Source organism: Littorina saxatilis, linkage group LG12 (genome assembly GCF_037325665.1).
Source record: "Littorina saxatilis isolate snail1 linkage group LG12, US_GU_Lsax_2.0, whole genome shotgun sequence".
Lineage (NCBI taxonomy): Eukaryota > Metazoa > Mollusca > Gastropoda > Littorinimorpha > Littorinidae > Littorina > Littorina saxatilis.
Window position 1 is genome coordinate 50385465 of NC_090256.1, and position 19467 is coordinate 50404931.

The 19467-nt window shown below is 46.9% G+C and overlaps 1 protein-coding gene across 1 annotated transcript in view; it reads left to right on the plus strand.

Moving 5' to 3' along the window:
• The window catches only part of LOC138982150 (uncharacterized), a 94929-nt gene that overhangs the window by 71163 nt on the left and 4299 nt on the right, over positions 1–19467 (plus strand). Inside the window, exons 3-4 of the mRNA XM_070355371.1 lie at positions 13028–13262; positions 15327–17400. Coding sequence (XP_070211472.1) covers positions 13028–13262; positions 15327–17400 — 2309 coding nt within the window. The remainder of the gene's footprint in view (positions 1–13027; positions 13263–15326; positions 17401–19467) is intronic.

The following is a 19467-nucleotide window of genomic DNA, read 5'->3' on the forward strand; positions in this document are numbered from 1 at the left end:
ACACACACACACACACACACACACACACACACACACTGTTACCTGAGTTTCTACCGGCGTTCCGTCCACTCTCACCCCATCCCGACCCACCCATCCACTGCATGCATGCCCAGCCGCAACTTCGCCGCACCAACCCCAACCCACCCCTAAAAAGACTTTACAAATCTTGCAGACTCTACCATCCTCAGGTTAGCACTCGTGCAAAGTGTTTGTGAAAGCTTGCAGAAGGACGAGGGAAGAATGTGAGTGCTGCCTCCAAATGTCAAACGGTCTGAGTCTCTGTCTGACAATGCGTCCTTCTGACGCCTCTTACTTTTCTTAACACTGCAATAGTTCCTACATTCCCCGTGGGATATGTCTGCCGTCTTTTTCAAGAGTTCATTTGACTTTTTTGAACGTGTGGCATCATGCCTGGTTAGATGGATTTTTGGTCAATGGTTTATTGCGGTTGGTTTATTCTGCTGGCCCGTAAGAGAATATCTGATGCTTAGTCCAAAGATTTTATGTTGTTTAATAGTAAGTTATGCTTATTCATCACCTTTCTTTTTCCCAAGTTTTTTTCTCTCCACTTTTTGGTCGATTTTATTCTTCCTTTCATGAACAAATTGTCCAGAGAGATGTCTCTGTGTAAAATCTTTGCTTTTATACGGTGTGCAACCTGTGTACGCTTCATTCGTATGATTCATATGCTGCATGGCTGTGTACAAATGGTTTTTTTCTTTGTTTGTTTGTTTCTTTCTTTCTTTCTTGATCTCTTTACACCCACTCAACTTTTCTGCTTGCGTATTTCTTTGTATTTTTGTCCCCAAGCTTGTAAAAACACAAGCCAAAAAAAGGAAGAGTCGTCTGGGACTTGTCTTCTTTATGCATTCGGCTTGATGAGTGCTGTTGGCTTCTGCGCACCTGATCGGCAATTGTCACTCTTTATTGTCGCTTAGTTGTCACACCCAGAACCTCGGATGATCTGCATGTGTGAAAGGGGGAAGGGATGGTGCGTGTAAGGATTGGGGGTTGATCGAGGGAAAGGGTTCAAACGGTACAGAGGAGGAAAGACCTATACATGTATTGATCATGTATGCGCTGTTGTTGCTTGTGGTGATTTTGTTGGTTTAAACAAGATTTTATTATAGAAGTAATTTTGTTGTTAGTGTGTGTGTGTGTGTGTGTGTGTGTGTGTGTGTGTGTGTGTGTGTGTGTGTGCGTGTGTGCGTGCGTGCGTGAGTGCGTGCATGCGTGTGTGTGTGTGTGTATCTGTGTGTGTCGGAATAAGCAATGTGTTTCTTGCAATCTATTACATACGTACGCGTATCAAAGGATGTCCCACATAGTGTGCTGTCATGAAGCAATGTCAAGCCTTCTTATGCTTTATGGGCGTATGAAACAGAAAGAAACCGCAGGTTTAAATAAATGTGTTAAAGGGTTGGGAACTCTGGAAGCTGATGGCTAGAAGAGAAAATATATTTAAGTAAGACCATTGCCGTTTTTGTTCAAATCTGTTCGATGCTGCATTTTAATAATATCACTCTTGGTGTGGGGCCACAGTTATACTGTGAACGTCATGCAATTACACTGCCTGCGTTTAATTCACTCGCACCTTGTGTGTCACTTGCATTTAAATCCAGGGGTTTACCTGCATTAGTGATTCGTGCAGTGTGTGCAGATGTTTTTGTGTTTTAGTTGGGTTTTTTGCTATCAAGTTGTCTGTACATTTTTTTTTTTTTTTTTTTTTTTTGCTATCAAGTTGTCTGTACATTGATTAGTGCTTTTGTGAACAAGAAACAATTAACAAGTGGCTCTATCCCATCCCCCCCACCCCCTTTTCCCCGTCGCGATATAACCTTGAACGGTTGAAAACGACGTTAAACACCAAATAAAGAAAGAAAAGAAAGTCTGTACATTGTAAGGGGCTCTGACTCACTGCAGTGGCCTCCCTATCCGTGAAGAGAAGCAGTGCTTTGTCCTGCCACGGAACAAAATTAAACGGTGCTACGCTTTGAAAAGACACGGCAGCCAATACATTCTCTTCTGTCTACATTATATTAATTGCTCAGGTAAGGCCACGGCTGATCATTAAACACACGTACGGTGCCTCACTCCCAAATTCCTGTACAGTGAAACCTCGGTTTAAAGACCTAAAAAATATCCGAGAACGTTGGGCCTTACGAAGTTTTGAAGGTATAATACCTAAGAAGAAAGGTTATCGGATCGCTTCCAATGTTATACCATTCCACGTTACAAATAATGCTACCGCGCAGAAAGGTTGCCTACACTTTTTAAAAGCAAGAGTTTTAAAAGCTTGATAAAGTTATGTAGAATAGGCAAAGGAACAGCACTCTTTTCGAGAATTTGGTTGGGCTACTTCCACTGAGCTACTTCCCATGTTCGTGTACGTGATGCTTGTTACTAGGCCGCCGCGTCATAGAGGGCGCTAGTCGTCTCCCCGCCAGGCGGCGCCGCTCTACTTCTTTTTCGGAGAGAAGCAGCGCCCAGAAGCGACTTCACTCACTTGTATCTAATTAATTACCATACCTGTGGTGCGTTTTCGATCAAATCGTGTCGTGTGGGTCTAGATTAAGGCACAGTGGATTCTTCAGATTAGTAACATGAACACACCGTTAGGTTCACACGCCGGTTTGGCACGTTCTGCTTTGAATGCCCACATGCGGAGACAGGTTGTTTCTATCATGTCAGGTGTTACAAATCTGAGAAGAAGGGACAAAAAAATGGAAAAACAGCCACCTACCGAATGGTTTAAATAAAAACTCATCCTCTCGAGAAAAGCATCGTTGTATCTGTTGACAACGTTCAGCCTGTAGTTATAAAGCACGGACTGCAATATAGGACTCATTCCATGGCATCAGAACCATTTTACTGTTGGAAAAACTACTGTTTATGCAACATAACAGAAAAGGGTGCAGATGCAGAAGTGATCTTCCATTTCTATTTCTTCTTCTTCTTGTCGATCACACCCATTTCTATTTGAAATGGGGAAGTGGCCAGGAAATGTCTTAAATGCGTTTGTATTTGTTTTGTTTTTTCCCCTTCTTCCTACCTAATGTGATGATTGCGGCATGTAAGGCGTTTTTCTTCTTCTTCTTCTTCTTCGTTCATGGGTTTAGACTTCCACGTACACTCGTGTTTTTGCACGAGTGGAATTTTACGTGTATGACCGTTTTTACCCCGCAGTAAGGCGTTTGAACATGCGACTGAACAGCCATAAAATATGAATGAAAGACACATCTTAAAAAAGAAAAGATGTTTCCATTTCAGATGGAGTCTTGTGTCACTTGCAACACTGAGTGGTTTTCTCTGTTGGCGCAGTGTTTTTGCGTGCATTTGAATACATTTAGAAAAGGGGATGCAAAAACAGAACTAGACTTCATTGAATTCATGCGTGAGTGAGGGTGTTGGCCTGCGCGCAGAAAGAAAGAAAAGGAATTAAGCCACACGAAGGATAAGGAATATTTTATATCATTCAAACCATTTACGTGTCGGACGAAAGAGGTGCCAAAACCCGACGCATTCACACACACACACACACACACACACACACACACACACACACACACACGCGCGCGCGCAATTACGCACGCACGCACGCACGCACGCACACACACATATACACATACACATACACACAAAGATCAACAGACGAATGCAGAGGCAGGCGAAGATAGAAAGAAGAAAAGACTTACTGGCAGAGACAAGGTGGAAGGCAAGACATCAGGGGAGTTATTTATGTGTCTGTGTGTTTGAAATACGGTTTCAACACTCAGTGTTTTGAAGTACAGTACAGCATGCCCACTTTGAGATGGAAGCTCGTTTCCTTCTTTTTCCTCTCTTTATCGATCATCAGTACTCTTCAATCCCGCTCCTAACGCGGCTTTATATCATCATGTGTGTTGATGCCAGACAAACTCACAAAGCACGTTTTCACAGAAGGAGAGAGTGGCTGAATCAGTGAGTCCCACTCCGCTCGTGGCACTAACATCTGAAGTGAACAGGCACGAATTACTTAAGGGGAAAATCGAAAAAAGAGTTTAACTTTGTAACGAAGTATTCAAACGATTTCCTTGGGTTATGGGAGTACATTAATTCTGCCAACGCGATGGGTCTCTGCTGCGTAGTTTGCCGGTAAAAATGTCGTCGATTTATAGCATTTTTGGCTTTCACGATATTTGTGATAATGCATGGGCTGTGCAAGTGTCCCGATTATGAAGCCAAATATAATTTCATGAAAAATACACCATTTTCAAAAGTCAAGAGAACTTGAATCCGTAAAACAAAATCATATATGTGAAGTTGTTAAAATCCGTTGTATTAATAAAAATAAAAATGTCACAGACGCATCAAGAGTAAGGGGTATGGCAATCTCTTGCTCTTTAAGGGTGGACTGAGACCGATGAGTACTATATATGTGTTCACCAGAGCGAGAGGATGAGTTCATCCTAGTGCTGGATATGCTGATCCGTGTGATCGACCTCCAACGGAGGGTCGACAACCGCAACAGATCCTCAAATTAATCCTTTTCACTGTGATAAAAAAGGTTTCAGCCTATGTCAAAACCCTTTGCCATTTTGTTCAAACAGAACATTCGAAGAGAAACCCCCTTTTCCTTTGGTTACCAACCCGCACCCACCCTTATGGAACAAGCTAATGTGAAGTGAAGACGTAAGCCGCCACTTAGGGCTGGTTATTGCCTGGTTTATGCTCGCTCTGTACTCGTCAAAACAGGGTCTTTTCACATTATTCCACTCCATCCCTCTTCTCAGGTGTATTGGTCTCGCCTACCACTCCCCCCCCCCCCCCCCCCCTCCCGTACGTTTCTTATCTTTCTGTCTGCACTTCCCCTCCCCCCGTTTCCTCATCTGGCTTTCTGTAGGAGGACTCTAAAAGAAATGAAATAGAAAATGCTTTCTTTCGCACATTTTTCTCCTCTTTCGTGTGTCACTCCTCCACCCTGTTTTCTGCCCCCCCCCCCCCCCTCCCCCTCCTCCGCCTCCTGTCTGGCAGCAAATGTGAAGTAACGTAACTAAAATTGGCAAAACACAAAGGTTCTTAAGAAAGATAGTTGCGCTTTCTTGTGCACAGTTTCTTTATTTATCCAGGTAAGCTTCTGTCTGTGTAGTGTGTGTGTGTGTGTGTGTGTGTGTGTGTGTGTGTGTGTGTGTGTGTGTGTGTGTGTGTGTGTGTGTGCGGCACTGTGCTGCCTTCTGTTGCATTCAGAGAAAGGGTCTTTGTGCCTGCTGTTTCTGTGGAGCAAGTCAGACTGTCAGTATCTGAAACATTTGACATTCGGGATCCTGTTGCAAAGCTGTAGTCAGTTTGTGCAGGCACGCGGCGAAGTTTTGTAACCCGCCTCCCCATCCACTCTTTTCTCCCAAATCACAATTAAAGTTCAACCGATTACCAAGTTTGCAAGTAATTAGAGGCCAGCATATTTTACATGTGTGCCGCTTTCCATCGAGCAAGCTAAATGGAACGTTCTCAGTAGATCAGTTTGTTTAAACGATGTTTTATATCTGTTTACATGTTCGGAAAAAATGACATTTATAAGTATGAAAACAGCAACAAGCCTTCGGCTTATAGTGGTGTTTTCAAAACACATTTACAATATATTAATAAGAAATGAATAAGCATATGGCAGACAGTCAGGTTATGACAAAAACAGTCTACCAATTGCTCAGTACATCAGTTCTTTGCCTTGTATCTGGTCTTCTTTCAACTGCACGTCTACCTCATTCCATCTAACCCTGAAACATCCCAATCAGGGTGATGGAAACGGCACGATAAGGCACACACAGGCCTCTCTCAGCCCCCCACCCCACCCCCACCCCAAAAAAATTGTGCGAAAAAGAAAGAGAACTGGGCATCGTAGTGAGCAGTTGCCATCACTCCACTTCACATCCCAGTGTGTGTGGTTTTTGTCTGGAGCTCCTGATCGCCTTCCAGTCGACTCTCCTCGGCGCCTTCCGCCGCCCGCTTTCAACGCGCACACGTCAATGGCCTGGGACAGGATAATTGCGTCAAAGAGCCACCATCTTACTCTTTGGGGTACTATCACATAGACACCACCTCTTTACTCAAAAAAGAAGAAGGGAGACAGACAAACGAGAAAAAGAGGGAACAGGGACGAGAGAGATAAAGGGAAGAGAAAGAAGAAGAGTGTGTAATCTTGGCCATTGAGAGAGGGCGACTGGCTGATGAATGATGATCTCGCCTTGCCCGCAGGGAAGATATCGCACACACAAGGCAGGGAGGGGGGTAACACAGGTGGTAAAAAAAGTAAGAGATGATAGAGACAGAAAGGACGTCATAGTAAAGGACAGTGAGATTTATAATCACTGAGCCTCATATAAGCCTCAATCACTGAGAGGACATTTGGGTAATCAACCACCAACACATGCAAGTACACCCCAACAAGGGAAATGAATAATAGTCATCTATAAATGATTATTCTCAATCGAGAAACAAGATGATAATTATCTCAGGACTAAGCCGCACGATATCATACATGACTGTCTTCTTTGAGAATAGCATGTTGAAGGTGTTATCATATAAATGTATATGTTACAACCAAGGACTACTACAAGACAAGTGTGTGGTATTTTTTTGTGCTTTTGTTTTTGTTTTTTCATGTATGGCTTGTATTTCAGTCAAGACACACTGGATGAATATAATAGGAACACTCCAACCTCCGCCGGGGTTGGAATTAATTATCTCCCTTTACAGTCTTTATCTCGGACTTTTTGTTGCTTTATCTCGGTTCCTTCTTCCTCTTGTCTTTCTGTTTGTTCATTCGCCAACCGCTCTTGCGGTATCAAAACGAGGAACATTGTCTTTCCAAACTCTAGTTTCAACGGCAACAGCTTGCCCTTTACGTCTTTCTTGAAACACAGAATTTTACAATTGGAAAAAGACACAGGCGTAGTATGTTTATTTGTTGCAGAATTTGTTCTTGCAAACATAATGTTTTCAAGTCGTTTCTCTGAACTGCATTTACTCTGAGTGTGTGGCAGCTAAGTTACTTTCAGGCCTTCCTAGAATGTCGTCCGCAGCTGTGTCTGGACAAAAGCACAGAATGTGAAGACTTTTTCGGCAGCGAGGGGAGGTCTAAAATTCTCTGCACTTTGCATTCCCTGCTTCAGAAACGCAGCAGGAAAGTTAAGATTGGAACCTAGATACACCTTCGTTATGCATGCCTGGTTTCGGTTTGACCAGTACAAACCCTGACAGCACACGGAACAAATAGCTATATATTCTCCATTGGCTCTGACAGAACAACCGAACAAAACACTGAGATGCATTCTCTACATTCTCTGTATAGGCTCTGACAGAACCGAACAAAACACTGATATGTATTCTCTACATTCTCTGTATAGGCTCTGACAGAACCGAACAAAACACTGATATGTATTTTCTCTCACAGAACGCACGTGAGAATCGTCAAGACTTTTGGCTGAAATCAGACTTTTCTGTGCGTTCCAATGGTATAGTTTCAAACCAATTTGGTGATACATGCCCTGTATGTGTGTATTATTTTGGAGTCATAGGTCACCTTCAGACTTTTTTAAGCATCCCAATTCCAAAGTCTGACAGAAGCAGAGGCCGTACTAAAGTGAAATCACAGAGCGATACTGTAACTAATTCAATGCATGCTCTGACAGAAGTGACTCGAGTAAATGCGGGTAGGGTGGGGGTTGGGGGTGGGGTGTTGTGTGCACGGGTGCTCCATTATCACTGACCTGTGTGCTGACCGTCACTGTGAGGGGATTCCGTGCAGCACGTGCTGTGTTCTCGTCAGACCGCTGTGCAGGCTGCCCTCACTGCTGTGTAATTAATTGTTTTTGCAATTCGAAAATCTTTCGAGTTCACTGCCACACGGCGAATATTTCCATCATCTCCGAGCTTGCTCCACTAGAGCTTTCTTCTATTTAGTCAGATAAAAACGATTCTAGAGTGAAGTTCTATTTAAATGTCATCAAAACGTTTGGAAGGAGATGAAAAACGCGGCGAATGTTCCTTTCAGCTCTGACCTTGCTTGTTTCAGGGCTCTCTTCGATCTGAGGAGGGGTTAGTAGGATCTTTGAAACGTTTCAGAAGTCAGCTAGGGTCTATTTAAATGTCAATAAGTTGTAATTGCCGTTACTGCAGTAACTTGCGGCACGTCTCACGTCAGTGCTGACCTTGATCATTTAGGGCTCTTGCAAGTCTGAGCAAGGGGTGAGAACATAACGTCGGGATCGATTTGAATGTCATTAAACGTTTCAGTTGAAGGCGTGTAGCTGCAGGGCATACGGCGAATCTCGCCATCGTCTGTCGCTTGTTCCCTCGGGGTCCCTCTGCTCTGAGCAGTCGAGAAGTGTAAAACGTCCTTGGACGTTTGAATCAAGATCCGTTTAAACCTCTTCAAGAATTGTTGATGTTCCAGTTCAAAAAGATCAAAATGGAAGCCTCTACATTGGCTGATCTGTACAATGTAGAGTACATGCGTGCGCGAGTCTGTGGGACCGTGACTGAATACAACACATGCGACGAATCGTGAATCTCTCCACCGTCTCGCAACTTGCTACGCCACATTTGCTGTCGGAGGAGAGAGCGAAGTCAAACGTTTGTGGACTCAGGGTTCGTATACATGTCGTGAAGGCGGAAACAGCAGGCGTAGAACCTCATAAAAAGGGTCCCACAAGACGTTTTACTTCTCTGTCTTTCGCTTTGTTGAAGGTGGCGTCGCTCCGTTTTGTTGAAGGTGGCACATCTCCGCTTTGATCGCGACTTTCATTTGACTTTGTCTGCTATAGCCATGAAAGGTTCTTGAGAATGTCGAAGATCAGTACATCAATGGCGTTTACAACTATTTACTACTCCACCAGTATCATTATTCAGGCCGTCCCATCTGGCTGTTTTCTGAAGAATTCGTTACAGGTGACTTTTGTTTTAGGTCTCCAAAATGGGAACATTGTTTTCGACCTCGCTTTCACTTTCAAACTTTCTGGACCTATCGCGGTCAAGTAAGAATTTCCACATGAGGCAAGGCCGGCGCTCTCTCTCTCTCTCTCTCTCTCTCTCTCTCTCTCTCTCTCTCTCTCTCTCTCTCTCTCTCTCTCTCTCTCTCTTGTCCCCCTCTCTCTCTCTCTCCCTCTCTCTCTCTCTCTCTCTCTCTCTCCCTCTCTCTCTCTCTCTCTCTCTCTCTCTCTCTTTTGCCCCCCTCTCTCTCTCTCCCTCTCTCTCACACACACACACTGTCACACACACACACACACACACACACACGTCAGCGACAAAATCGTATCCGCGATGTATGCACGTTCCCATAAAAATCCATGCAGCATGACTGTCTCATCACAACGAGCTACACGTGATACACAATACTCGTCTCAGCAAACACAAGGCGCTAACAGCGCGCCGTCTCAGCTCACATAAAGCAAGGTAACGGTCGTATTTGCCGCAGGACGGAGGGGCCGGTATGCCGAGGATGACAGTTAACCTGGCATCACCTTTCCAGGCGTGTGAAGAGTTAATGAAGCGTTGGAGCGTTCTCGTCTCGCAGTGATGTATTTACCTAGCTACCTGTGGTCCCCCCACACCTCGTTAGGCAGCCATAGCTTGTCTTCTCCAGCCTGTCTCCTCCCTGCGCTGTTCCCTGTTCAGTCAGGGGAATACTATTGACATCAGAACATGCAGCGGAATTCCTCTTTTTTACACACCCGATCTGCAACTATCTCCCCTTTTAGAGCATGTGTGCTTTCTCGTATTATCTGTTAAATACGTCTACAAATGTACTTCTGTTTCAAGACTTTCTTACTTTTAAGACCGTGGTTTGGCTGTATTAATTTGGGTTCCTATATACAGCTCAATGGTCCACACCTCGCCAACCAACATTTTAGAACATCGGGTTTAAAAGGGTAGGAGTCTTAAAACGAAGATAATGTTTGAACAGAAAACCTGAAAAACATTGTTTTGGAAAAGGAGGCTAGATTTACGGGGGGGGGGGGGGGGGTCAGTGTGAAAAGGGGGTACCACTGTAAAGGGCTCAGTGGTGAAGCTCGCCCGCTGACTCGAGGTTCCTTTGACGGCCACTATCGCGGTGAATTACCCCCTCAATCACAACCTGTATTGCAGACTTCGCCTCGGTGCCCAGTTGCCCTCCTCATCGCACGGGTTCTTCAGCTCTCATATCTCCGTACCGCCGCCACCCGGGGTGCACGGCAATGTACCCGCACAATGCCTCTCATTTCCAGGCCCGGGTCGTCAATTCTGGTCAACAACAGGATTTGCTGATGGCCCGCGATGACTGGGGCTGGATACCGGAAGAAAAAAGCCGTCTTGAGCAATTAATAAAGGGCGGAGTAGACAAACTCTGCTCTCTTTGCCAACGTTTTGTGGGTGAAATTTGAATGTTCTTTGAGGCGGACGACAGGGATCTGAGTATTATGGGTGGATCTGTGCTCTAACCTGTCTGTTCCTCCCGATGGGATGGTGGGTTATGGGCCATTTTCTCCACATGCCGTCCATTCTGGCTATTCTGCCAAAGCATATGTCACTTATGCCGAGTATTATTCATAAAATTATTTGAGTTTAGTGGAGTTTTCTTTGTGGTAGGGAAAAGCTCGAAACATCTCTCTCTCTCTCTCTCTCTCTCTCTCTCTCTCTCTCTCTCTCTCTCTCTCTCTCTCTCTCTCTCTCTCTCATTTTGCAAAGCAAAGTACATACTTCGTTGCATTTAAAAGCGACAAAATATACAATTTGTCGCTGCATAAATGTAACAGTATTGCTTGTTGACGACTTTTGACGAAGGAGATAGCATGCTAACCATAGTTCGGTCCCGGCTTATGTCAGTAAGAAGCAACCCCAGCGATTGCTAGAACATCAAAGTGATAGTGTTTCAAATCTACCACAGGTGTAACAGACAATGAATTATGAGTCGGCGCCTGTGACCTGTGTAGCAGGCAAACTATAGCACGTGCAACCAGGCAAACGTTTAGCGGCTGGGGCAGCCGGCGGAATACAGTGTTGCTTCCTCCAACACTAATCTCGTTTGGTGTGCAGACTCACTCTGCGTCTACTTCGCATTTCAGGTAGCAGCAGAGGGCCTAGGAAGGTGACAAAAATAGAGAGCGAGATGTTTCTCTCTCCAATCATGGTGTTTTGCCAGCTGCACTAAATGAGAGGGACCCTTGGGACCCGCTACTTAGTAATTCCCCATATCACTGGCGTCACAGGGCCGGTCTAACTGCATCAGGCTGCGGACCCGTAGAAATGTCTTTGATGAAAACACAAACCGCTGTAGGTTTGCTCTTCCTTCTGATACTTCTGCATGCTTCTGGCAAACCCAATCTTACCACAGATATGCACTTCGCTAGAATATCTTCGCTCTTACGGGCTCGGCAGTGTGAGAGTCTTTGATCGCGAAATAAACTTGAGAACAAACCTGAGAGTCCCAAGGATTAGTGTCATGCCATGGGTGTTACATCAGCTACCAGAGCTTAAAGTGCAATGAAACTTGCCGTTTTATGACGGTTTCGTCATAGGATGAGAAAGTGATAAAGTGGTAAAATATGTGGATGGGTGGGGTTTAGGCACTGTTACGTCATACCATGATGTTAGTTTGTTAGTGTGAGAAAAGGGTTCGTAATGGATGGGGTTTGATGACAGTTGAGTCATGTGATGACGTTAAATTGATTAAGTGGCAAGGGGACAGATGAGTGTGGGTGATGAAGGATTGTCTTATCTTTTCACGGTACCACAGTAGTGTTGTTCCGGCCCCAGACTCAGAGAACAATAGGTCAGTTGGACCTTCACTGATAATATGTCAGAATAGGTCCAAGTGTCCTGGCTACAGACACATTGTTCTGTCACAAGACCTCCTACCTTTCAAATCTGTTAGTTCAGGGGTCAGAACAATGCGTCAGATCAAAAAAGTATGGGTCAAGGAGCAAAGAGGGAGGCCTGAGAATAACTCTACCACAGTATCTCGGAGCAGATTGTGTACATGTACAACAACAATGAAGTCTTTTAGTCGCAGTTAACATCTTTCCTGGCATTCGCATCTGCAGCAAAAAAAAACATGCAAAACCCCAAAGCGAACACATCCTGGAAAAGCTGTTACAAAGGGGGTGGTGTTGGGGTGGGGGTGGCACTGACGCAAGGCAGGTAACAATAGCAAGGTGAGCGTTGTCGGGTGGAAGGTGTCTGGCTGGCTAGGGCTGAGCCTTGCCAAATACCCCATTCCTCACACGTGTTTTACAGCGCACGAGGAACAGGTTGTGCTAATGACTGATTACCTCCCTGTCAGGTCTTGTGCGTCTCGCCCTCTGACGGAGTCTTCCAGGCAACTGTCTGCGACGTGTTTCGACACAGTCCTTGTAATGTGTTCTCTCTCTCTCTTTTTTTGGGGGGGGGGGGGTGGGGATTTTTTTTCTCTCTTTCTGTTAGTCTAAATTATTTCCTTGCCAACAACTGCCTGGAACATGTTTCAACACAATCCGTGTAATGTGTTCTCTGTCTTTGCTTTTTGTGTTCTCTTTCTAAGTTAGAGTGAATTATGTTTGCAGAGTTGTACGTAAGCATGCAGTGCAGACAATGCATCACCGACGAACATATTTTTTTCCTCCTTATGTCCTCCTGCTCTCTTTCCTTCTTATTTTTCCTTCTGTTATCTGCCTTCTTTCAATTAAGTCACTGCTGACATCATATTATAAGGAAAGATAAGATCATTAATTGTTTGTTCTTCGTCTGTTAAACCACACAACAAACCGTGTGAATCTTCAGCTTCACAACAGTTGCAGTCCTACCAAAATTGTCGTCATTATCTTTTAGCATGATATTTCGTTGTAGCATTGCAACTTTCATCCAAACAAATCTGACATTATCTTTTCTTTGTGGTACAGACTCGACAACAAGCAGCATTGCAACTTTCATCCAAACAAATCTGACATTGTCTTTTTTTGTGGTACAGACTCGACAACAAGCAGCATTGCAACTTTCATCTTCAAAAATCTGACATCATCTTGTCTTTGTGTTGCAGACTCGGTGTGGAGTACAGACGTGGACTTTCTCTTCGCGGAGGAGCGCGCGCACATGAGTGACGTCATGGGCAGCATCAACCTGACCAACACTGTGGCCAACGGGTCACGTGTGGTGGTGCCCACCCCCCACCCCCCTCCTGGCGGTTGGGGCAGTGACCACTCGCTGTCCTTGACCTACGTCAACTTCGTGCTCGCCCTCCTCACCTTCAGCATCCGTTACGCCTCTGTCTTCTGGTCAGTAGCCTTGGATTTAAAAAAAAAAAAGTATAACAAAATTCAGTATTGCAGGGCTAACACCTTCCGGTTCTCGCCGGAAATCCGGTTTCTTAAAGTAAAACTTGTAAAAAAACATATTTTTTTGTTATTCTGGATGGTTGATGGAGTCAAAATGTGTATTATTTTATCATTTATTAACATACATTTTGGTACCAGGAGAGGATGTTCTTTGCCCCTGCCGCCAAGGAACCTGGCCTTTCAGGTTTTTGACTCACATGCGAAGCAAAAGTGAGTCTATGTACTCACCCGAGTCGTCCGTCCGTCCGTCCGTCCGGAAAACTTTAACGTTGGATATTTCTTGGACACTATTCAGTCTATCAGTACCAAATTTGGCAAGATGGTGTATGATGACAAGGCCCCAAAAAACATACATAGCATCTTGACCTTGCGTCAAGGTCGCAGGGGCCATAAATGTTGTCTAAAAAACAGCTATTTTTCACATTTTCTCTGAAGTTTTTGAGATTTAATACCTCACCTATATATGATATATAGGGCAAAGTAAGCCCCATCTTTTGATACCAGTTTGGTTTACCTTGCTTCAAGGTCAAGGTCACAGGAGCTCTTCAAAGTTGGATTGTGTACATATTTTGAAGTGACCTTGACCCTGAACTATGGAAGATAACTGTTTCAAACTTAAAAATTATGTGGGGCACATGTTATGCTTTCATCATGAAACACATTTGGTCACATATGATCAAGGTCAAGGTCACTTTGACCCTTATGAAATGTGACCAAAATAAGGTAGTGAACCACTAAAAGTGACCATATCTCATGGTAGAAAGAGCCAATAAGCACCATTGTACTTCCTATGTCTTGAATTAACAGCTTTGTGTTGCATGACCTTGGATGACCTTGACCTTGGGTCAAGGTCACATGTATTTTGGTAGGAAAAATGTGTAAAGCAGTTCTTAGTGTATGATGTCATTGCTAGGTTTAGTTATTTGACCTTGACCCTGAAGGTCAAGGTCATGTCAAGGTCAAGCATGTGAGTCGTATGGGCTTTACCCTTCTTGTTCACTCTTTTTGGGTGTTGGCCCTGGCATTGTAAGGAGCTGCGAACTATTGTAATATCCTTAAAACATGGATGTCTTGCGATGGTCCACTGCTTTTGTGTGACATCTAGTTTTGTACTTTTCCTGTGTAGGTACCCAAATATTTACACTGTTGTTTTTGTTTTCTCACAATCTGAGTTTTTTCTCACACTCTGTTTCTTCTGTGCCTGTTACTCCTCCCAGTGTTCTTGTTACTGATCAACAGTTTACCCGTTTACCCGTTCAGCATGCTCCCCACTGGAGGAGGTGTTTTTTTTCTGGTACACACACAAAAATGCTGCCAATGTCTGATGTAGTTTGCAATGACCTTTACGGGGAAAAGAATAAAATGTTTATATGTTTAGATGTCCCACAGCCCTAGACAGGACATGGCGTTGAACGTTTCCGCTCCAAAACTTCAATTTCGGAGCACTTGGACTTGTGTATGTCATAGATGGGCCAGTCTATACTTTGTTTCGTAGCATGATGTTACAAATAGGCTAAAGTGATGGTTTGAGTTGTTTCGTGGGCAAGACACAGCCAACACAGTACGTCAACTGTAGTTGAACGAGTGAAATGCTGTAATCCGACGACATCGGGTTTCATAAAAAAAAAAATAAGATTTCCGACTGTGCCTCTTCGAACGGGGAGTTGCCCGATGCTAACAACCGCAGTCGGGTGACGAAGCGGTGGTCCGACTGTCAGTGTGACCACCGCGAGTCCATGAAACCGAGGTCTAGAGACAGATCAAAAACAGATCAACTGCTAACGTTCCAAAATAGAACATTAAAAAGCAAGAATGGTAGGTTATTGAACGTTTAATTTACTACCAAAATGTATAACCTATTTTATTAATATGTAGCCTTTTTTTCATAAATTGATTTTTTTTTTATAAGAGACAGATCAGTCTTTCACATGTGTGTCACCGTTCCCCCTGTCTGCAGATAGATCAGTGTTTCATGAGTGTGACCTTTCCCCCTGTGTGCTGCAGGTACACGAACAAGGCGCTGACCGTGGTGTTCGCGCTGCAGCTGCTGGCCCTCACCCTGACAGCCGCCCTGGGCTACGCGGCGTGGTGCTGCCTGTACAAGGTGTGCTACAACCGCCACGTCTACCTCAACGTGTCGCTGTCCCTGGGCTGCAGCACCACCCTGGCTCTCTACGTGGCGGGCGGGGCCGTCATGCTGCTCTCCACCATGACGGTGTGCGAGTACGGCGCACACTACTTCGCCGAGAAGCTGCGCATCATCGAGCGCAAGCACCGCGGCAGCCAGGAGAGCTTCGTCAAGCAGACCGTGGTGGTCAACAGCGGCTGCCAGGGCTACGTGCCCCACTCGTGCGCCATGGCCGCGTTTGTGGCCCTGGCCGTGTGCAAGGGTCCCGTCATCTACGAGTTAGTCGCGCTGTACAGACCCACCCAGGACCGGCTCGTGCTGGCGGGCCTGGTGAGCGAGGTGCTGTACCTGGTGCTGTGGATCGCGTTGTGGTTCGGCCTCACCGTCAAGCAGCGCTGGCAGTTCCGCATCCTGGACTACGTGCCGCTGGGCCAGCCGCTCTTCATGATCCACGACGACCACGTGGTGAAGAACCCCACGTTCGACAGGGCCAGCACCGCGGGCAGCAGCAGCGGGGACGCCAACAACAGCCTGGAGATGCGCGAGGTCAGGTCACGGCGCCGCAGTCGGAACGAGGCCGACTCCCCGCCCGGCTACTCTGACGCGGTGGACAACGGTTCCGGTGACGTCACGCCGGACCAGGAGGCCAGTGAGGCGGGGACGGAGGACTCGGACAACGTGAACGAGCACACGGGGGACGGGGACTGCCTGCCCTCGCTGCCCAACGGTCCAGGAGGGGCCATGCGCAAGGGGAGGCCGGGGGGACGGCGGCAGGGGGGGCAGCGGGTCACCTTCGATGACCACGTGCACAGCAACGACGGCCGGGCTAGCGGTGGTGGTGGTGAGGGGGACCCGGGGGCCAGGCCGAGTGAAGGCCCGCGCCACGTGAACGTGAAGGTGGACGTGCACAACAACGTGAAGCCCCAGGGCGGTGCAGTCAGCCAGGGCGGGGCGGTGGGTCCCAGCGGAGAGAGCGGGGCGGGGGATGCCACAGACACCAGGCTCAACACTAGTGGTGGCTCTGTCAAGCTTCGCAAGGCGGGCAAGCCGGGAGACAGCTCCCTGTCACGTGACTACCGCAACAGCATCCGCAGCAAGTGCGACGACTTCTACGCTGTGGTGGACCACGGCGCCAACATCGACAACAACCTCAACAACCTGTCGCCCCCGTCAGACCCTCCCCCCACAGCAACAGCCGCTCCGTCTACCACGGCCACCACCCCCGCAGTGCCGACGGTGAGCGTGCCGCACGAGCCGCTGCCGACGCTGATGTCGTCGTTCCGTGACAAGGTGAAGGAGTCGTCGCGCACGGCTAGCTCCTACCGCGAACAGCGCCGCAACATGCAGCTCGGCACGTACGGCTCGCTGGAGAAGCGGCGGGTAGGCGACCCCCACCACCACCCCGCCACGCACGCCGTCACCAACGGTGTGTCTTCAGACCTGGAGCGTATGGACTGTGACAAGCGGCGGGGGATCGTGGAGGGGGAGGTGGGAGAGGTGGCGTTACGCCTGGACGATTCCCTGGACTCGGGGGTCCGCTCCTCGCAGCGGACCTCCACCGTCAGCGGCAGTGAGGACGACTTCCAGCACCTTCACCCTCTATCCCACCCCCACCCCTTCAGCCATCACAAACACTCCAACAGTGCTGCCAACTCGACGCTAGACTCGGAGAGCAGCAGCCTTCCGTCCTCCGTCCGTGAAAACGGTCAGCTGGGCGGGGGGGCCAAGACTATCGGGGGTGGGGTGAGTGGTGTTGTGACGGACAAACCGCCGCGCCAGGCGGGGGGCAAGATGGACTACCTGGCGGTGGGGGGCTACCCCCGCAACCTGCACATTGTGCCGCGGACTAAGGGGGAGATAGGCAGGAGGGACTCGGCCAACTACTCCCTCACGTCCTCCCAGGAGACGTCGTCCAACGACTCGGACCACGGCCAGGGGCTGTGCAGCCAAGTATAGCATTTACTCTGTCTGCACGTGTGCTGTGTCTGCTTCATCCCCCCCCCCCCCTTTCTTACATCCGTGCGGCATCCCACCCCACCTTGTGTCTGTTCCTCCTGCAGCTCTGTTCATCCCCAGCTGTTTTCTCGTGCAAGTTAATCGCTTGATGCCCTTGGTTCCGTTAAAATCGCGATGGGTGTGCACGAGAAAGTGCCCAGCTAGGTGCAAAACAAGCGCTGGGTCGGCTTGGTTGAAATCTCAAATAACTCTCAGTGCTTGAGTCCTACCCAGCCAGGCGCTTTCGCGTTGACACCACCCCAGTTATTTGACCAACTTTTCGGTTGTAAAACTTGTAACAAAAGACTGCATGCTGTGGAACAAAAGCCTGTTCCTCCTTCTGTTTCCAACCCAATGCCACCCCTGCCTGCCGTTCTGTGCTGGTACCGTTCTTTGTGTGTGTGTGTGTGTGTGTGTGTGTGTGTTTATAGTTCCGCTAAGTGTAAGCATGGTGCAGCTACCACAGAACACGTGGAATATCGCTCAATGGGCGTGGCGGCATGACGACTCAAGTTGCATTCCCTGTGATTTGCTGTGTGACTTGTATTGTGATTTGCCGTGTGATGCACGCTACAGTAACAGTGTGATGATGACAATGGCACGAACCTTAACGACAGTGTGTCGGACCCTGCATGAAACATTACCTGTATAGCATAAAGACAGTGTGCTTACTTACTTACATGTGACTTGTGTGATTTCGACGAAGGTGTACATTTTATACAACGAGGACTGGGTTTACTGTACTATTTTTAATCCCAGACCAATGCCAGTAGATGTCAGGGGTATTAAGCTCAGCAACTTAAATGACCGAAACGTATTTTGACTCAATCGTGGCTACACTGTATAGATTCTTGTTTTGTGATTTTGACATCATCTTCGTTTCAGAGCTAGTAATCTGATTTCTGTCTTTTGTGTGCCTAGACCGCAATTTTGACAGCCACATGTAGCAAAGAATGTGTTGCAAAAATGGAAAGGAATCTCAAAGCTGGTGAAAGACAGACAAGGTGAACCTAAACTGGTACAACAGCAGGCTCACAGAGAGACATTTTTGTGGAAACTGGGGGTGATATAGGAACATGTGTGATGGGTCCCTTACTGGTGTCTCCTGTGAAACAGACACTCTCTCTCCCTCTCCCTCTCTCTCCCTCTCCCTCTCTCTCTCTCTCTCTCTCTCTCTCTCTCTCTCTCTCTCTCTCTCTCTCTCTCTCTCACACACACACACACACACACACACACACACACACACACACACACAAACACACCACACACACACACACGCACATCATACACACACACACACACACACACACACATACACACACACACACGCGCGCACGTTTCTGTTGATGAATGTGTGACCCTCAGTCACGGAATTAAAGGTTTTGCAAGCCGATATGGAAAATGACAGTCACAACACTGAGATGAGCTTGAAATTACTGAGAGGAAGGAGAGAGCAAAGGAGAGAAAGAAAGGGGGGGGGTGCAGCAGATCGGAACTTTTGTCGCAACAATCAGATTGGTATGTTTGTCAGCGTGTGTGTGCGCGTGCACGCGTTTGTGTGTGTGTGTATGTACATATTAAGTGTGAGTATGTGCGCGCTTGTGTATAGCAAATTAGACATCAGAGGGAAGAGGTCCGGGCGGATGAGCGGAAGTGGGACTCAGAAATTATGATGAATGGCAAGAAGCCCTATGCGTGGCGATGTTCAAAGATCCAGATTAGCCGTGATGCTGTGCGGCCATATATCGACTTCTAAAGCCATTCATCAGGCTTGCCTCGCTCTGCCAGAATACAGTGGAACCCCCCCTTTTAAGACCTCAAAAAATCTGAGAAAATCAGTTTTTAACAAGTGAGGGAGTCTTAAAGTAGGGGTACATTTACCGAGATTATGAAGAGAACATGTGAGAAAACAGGGCATTAAAAGGGGAGGGAGTCTCAAACTCGGGAGTCTTACAAGAAAGGTTCCACTGAACCGGACGAGGTGGGTTTTTTTAAAGACCCTTGGTGTGCATCTCAGTGAAT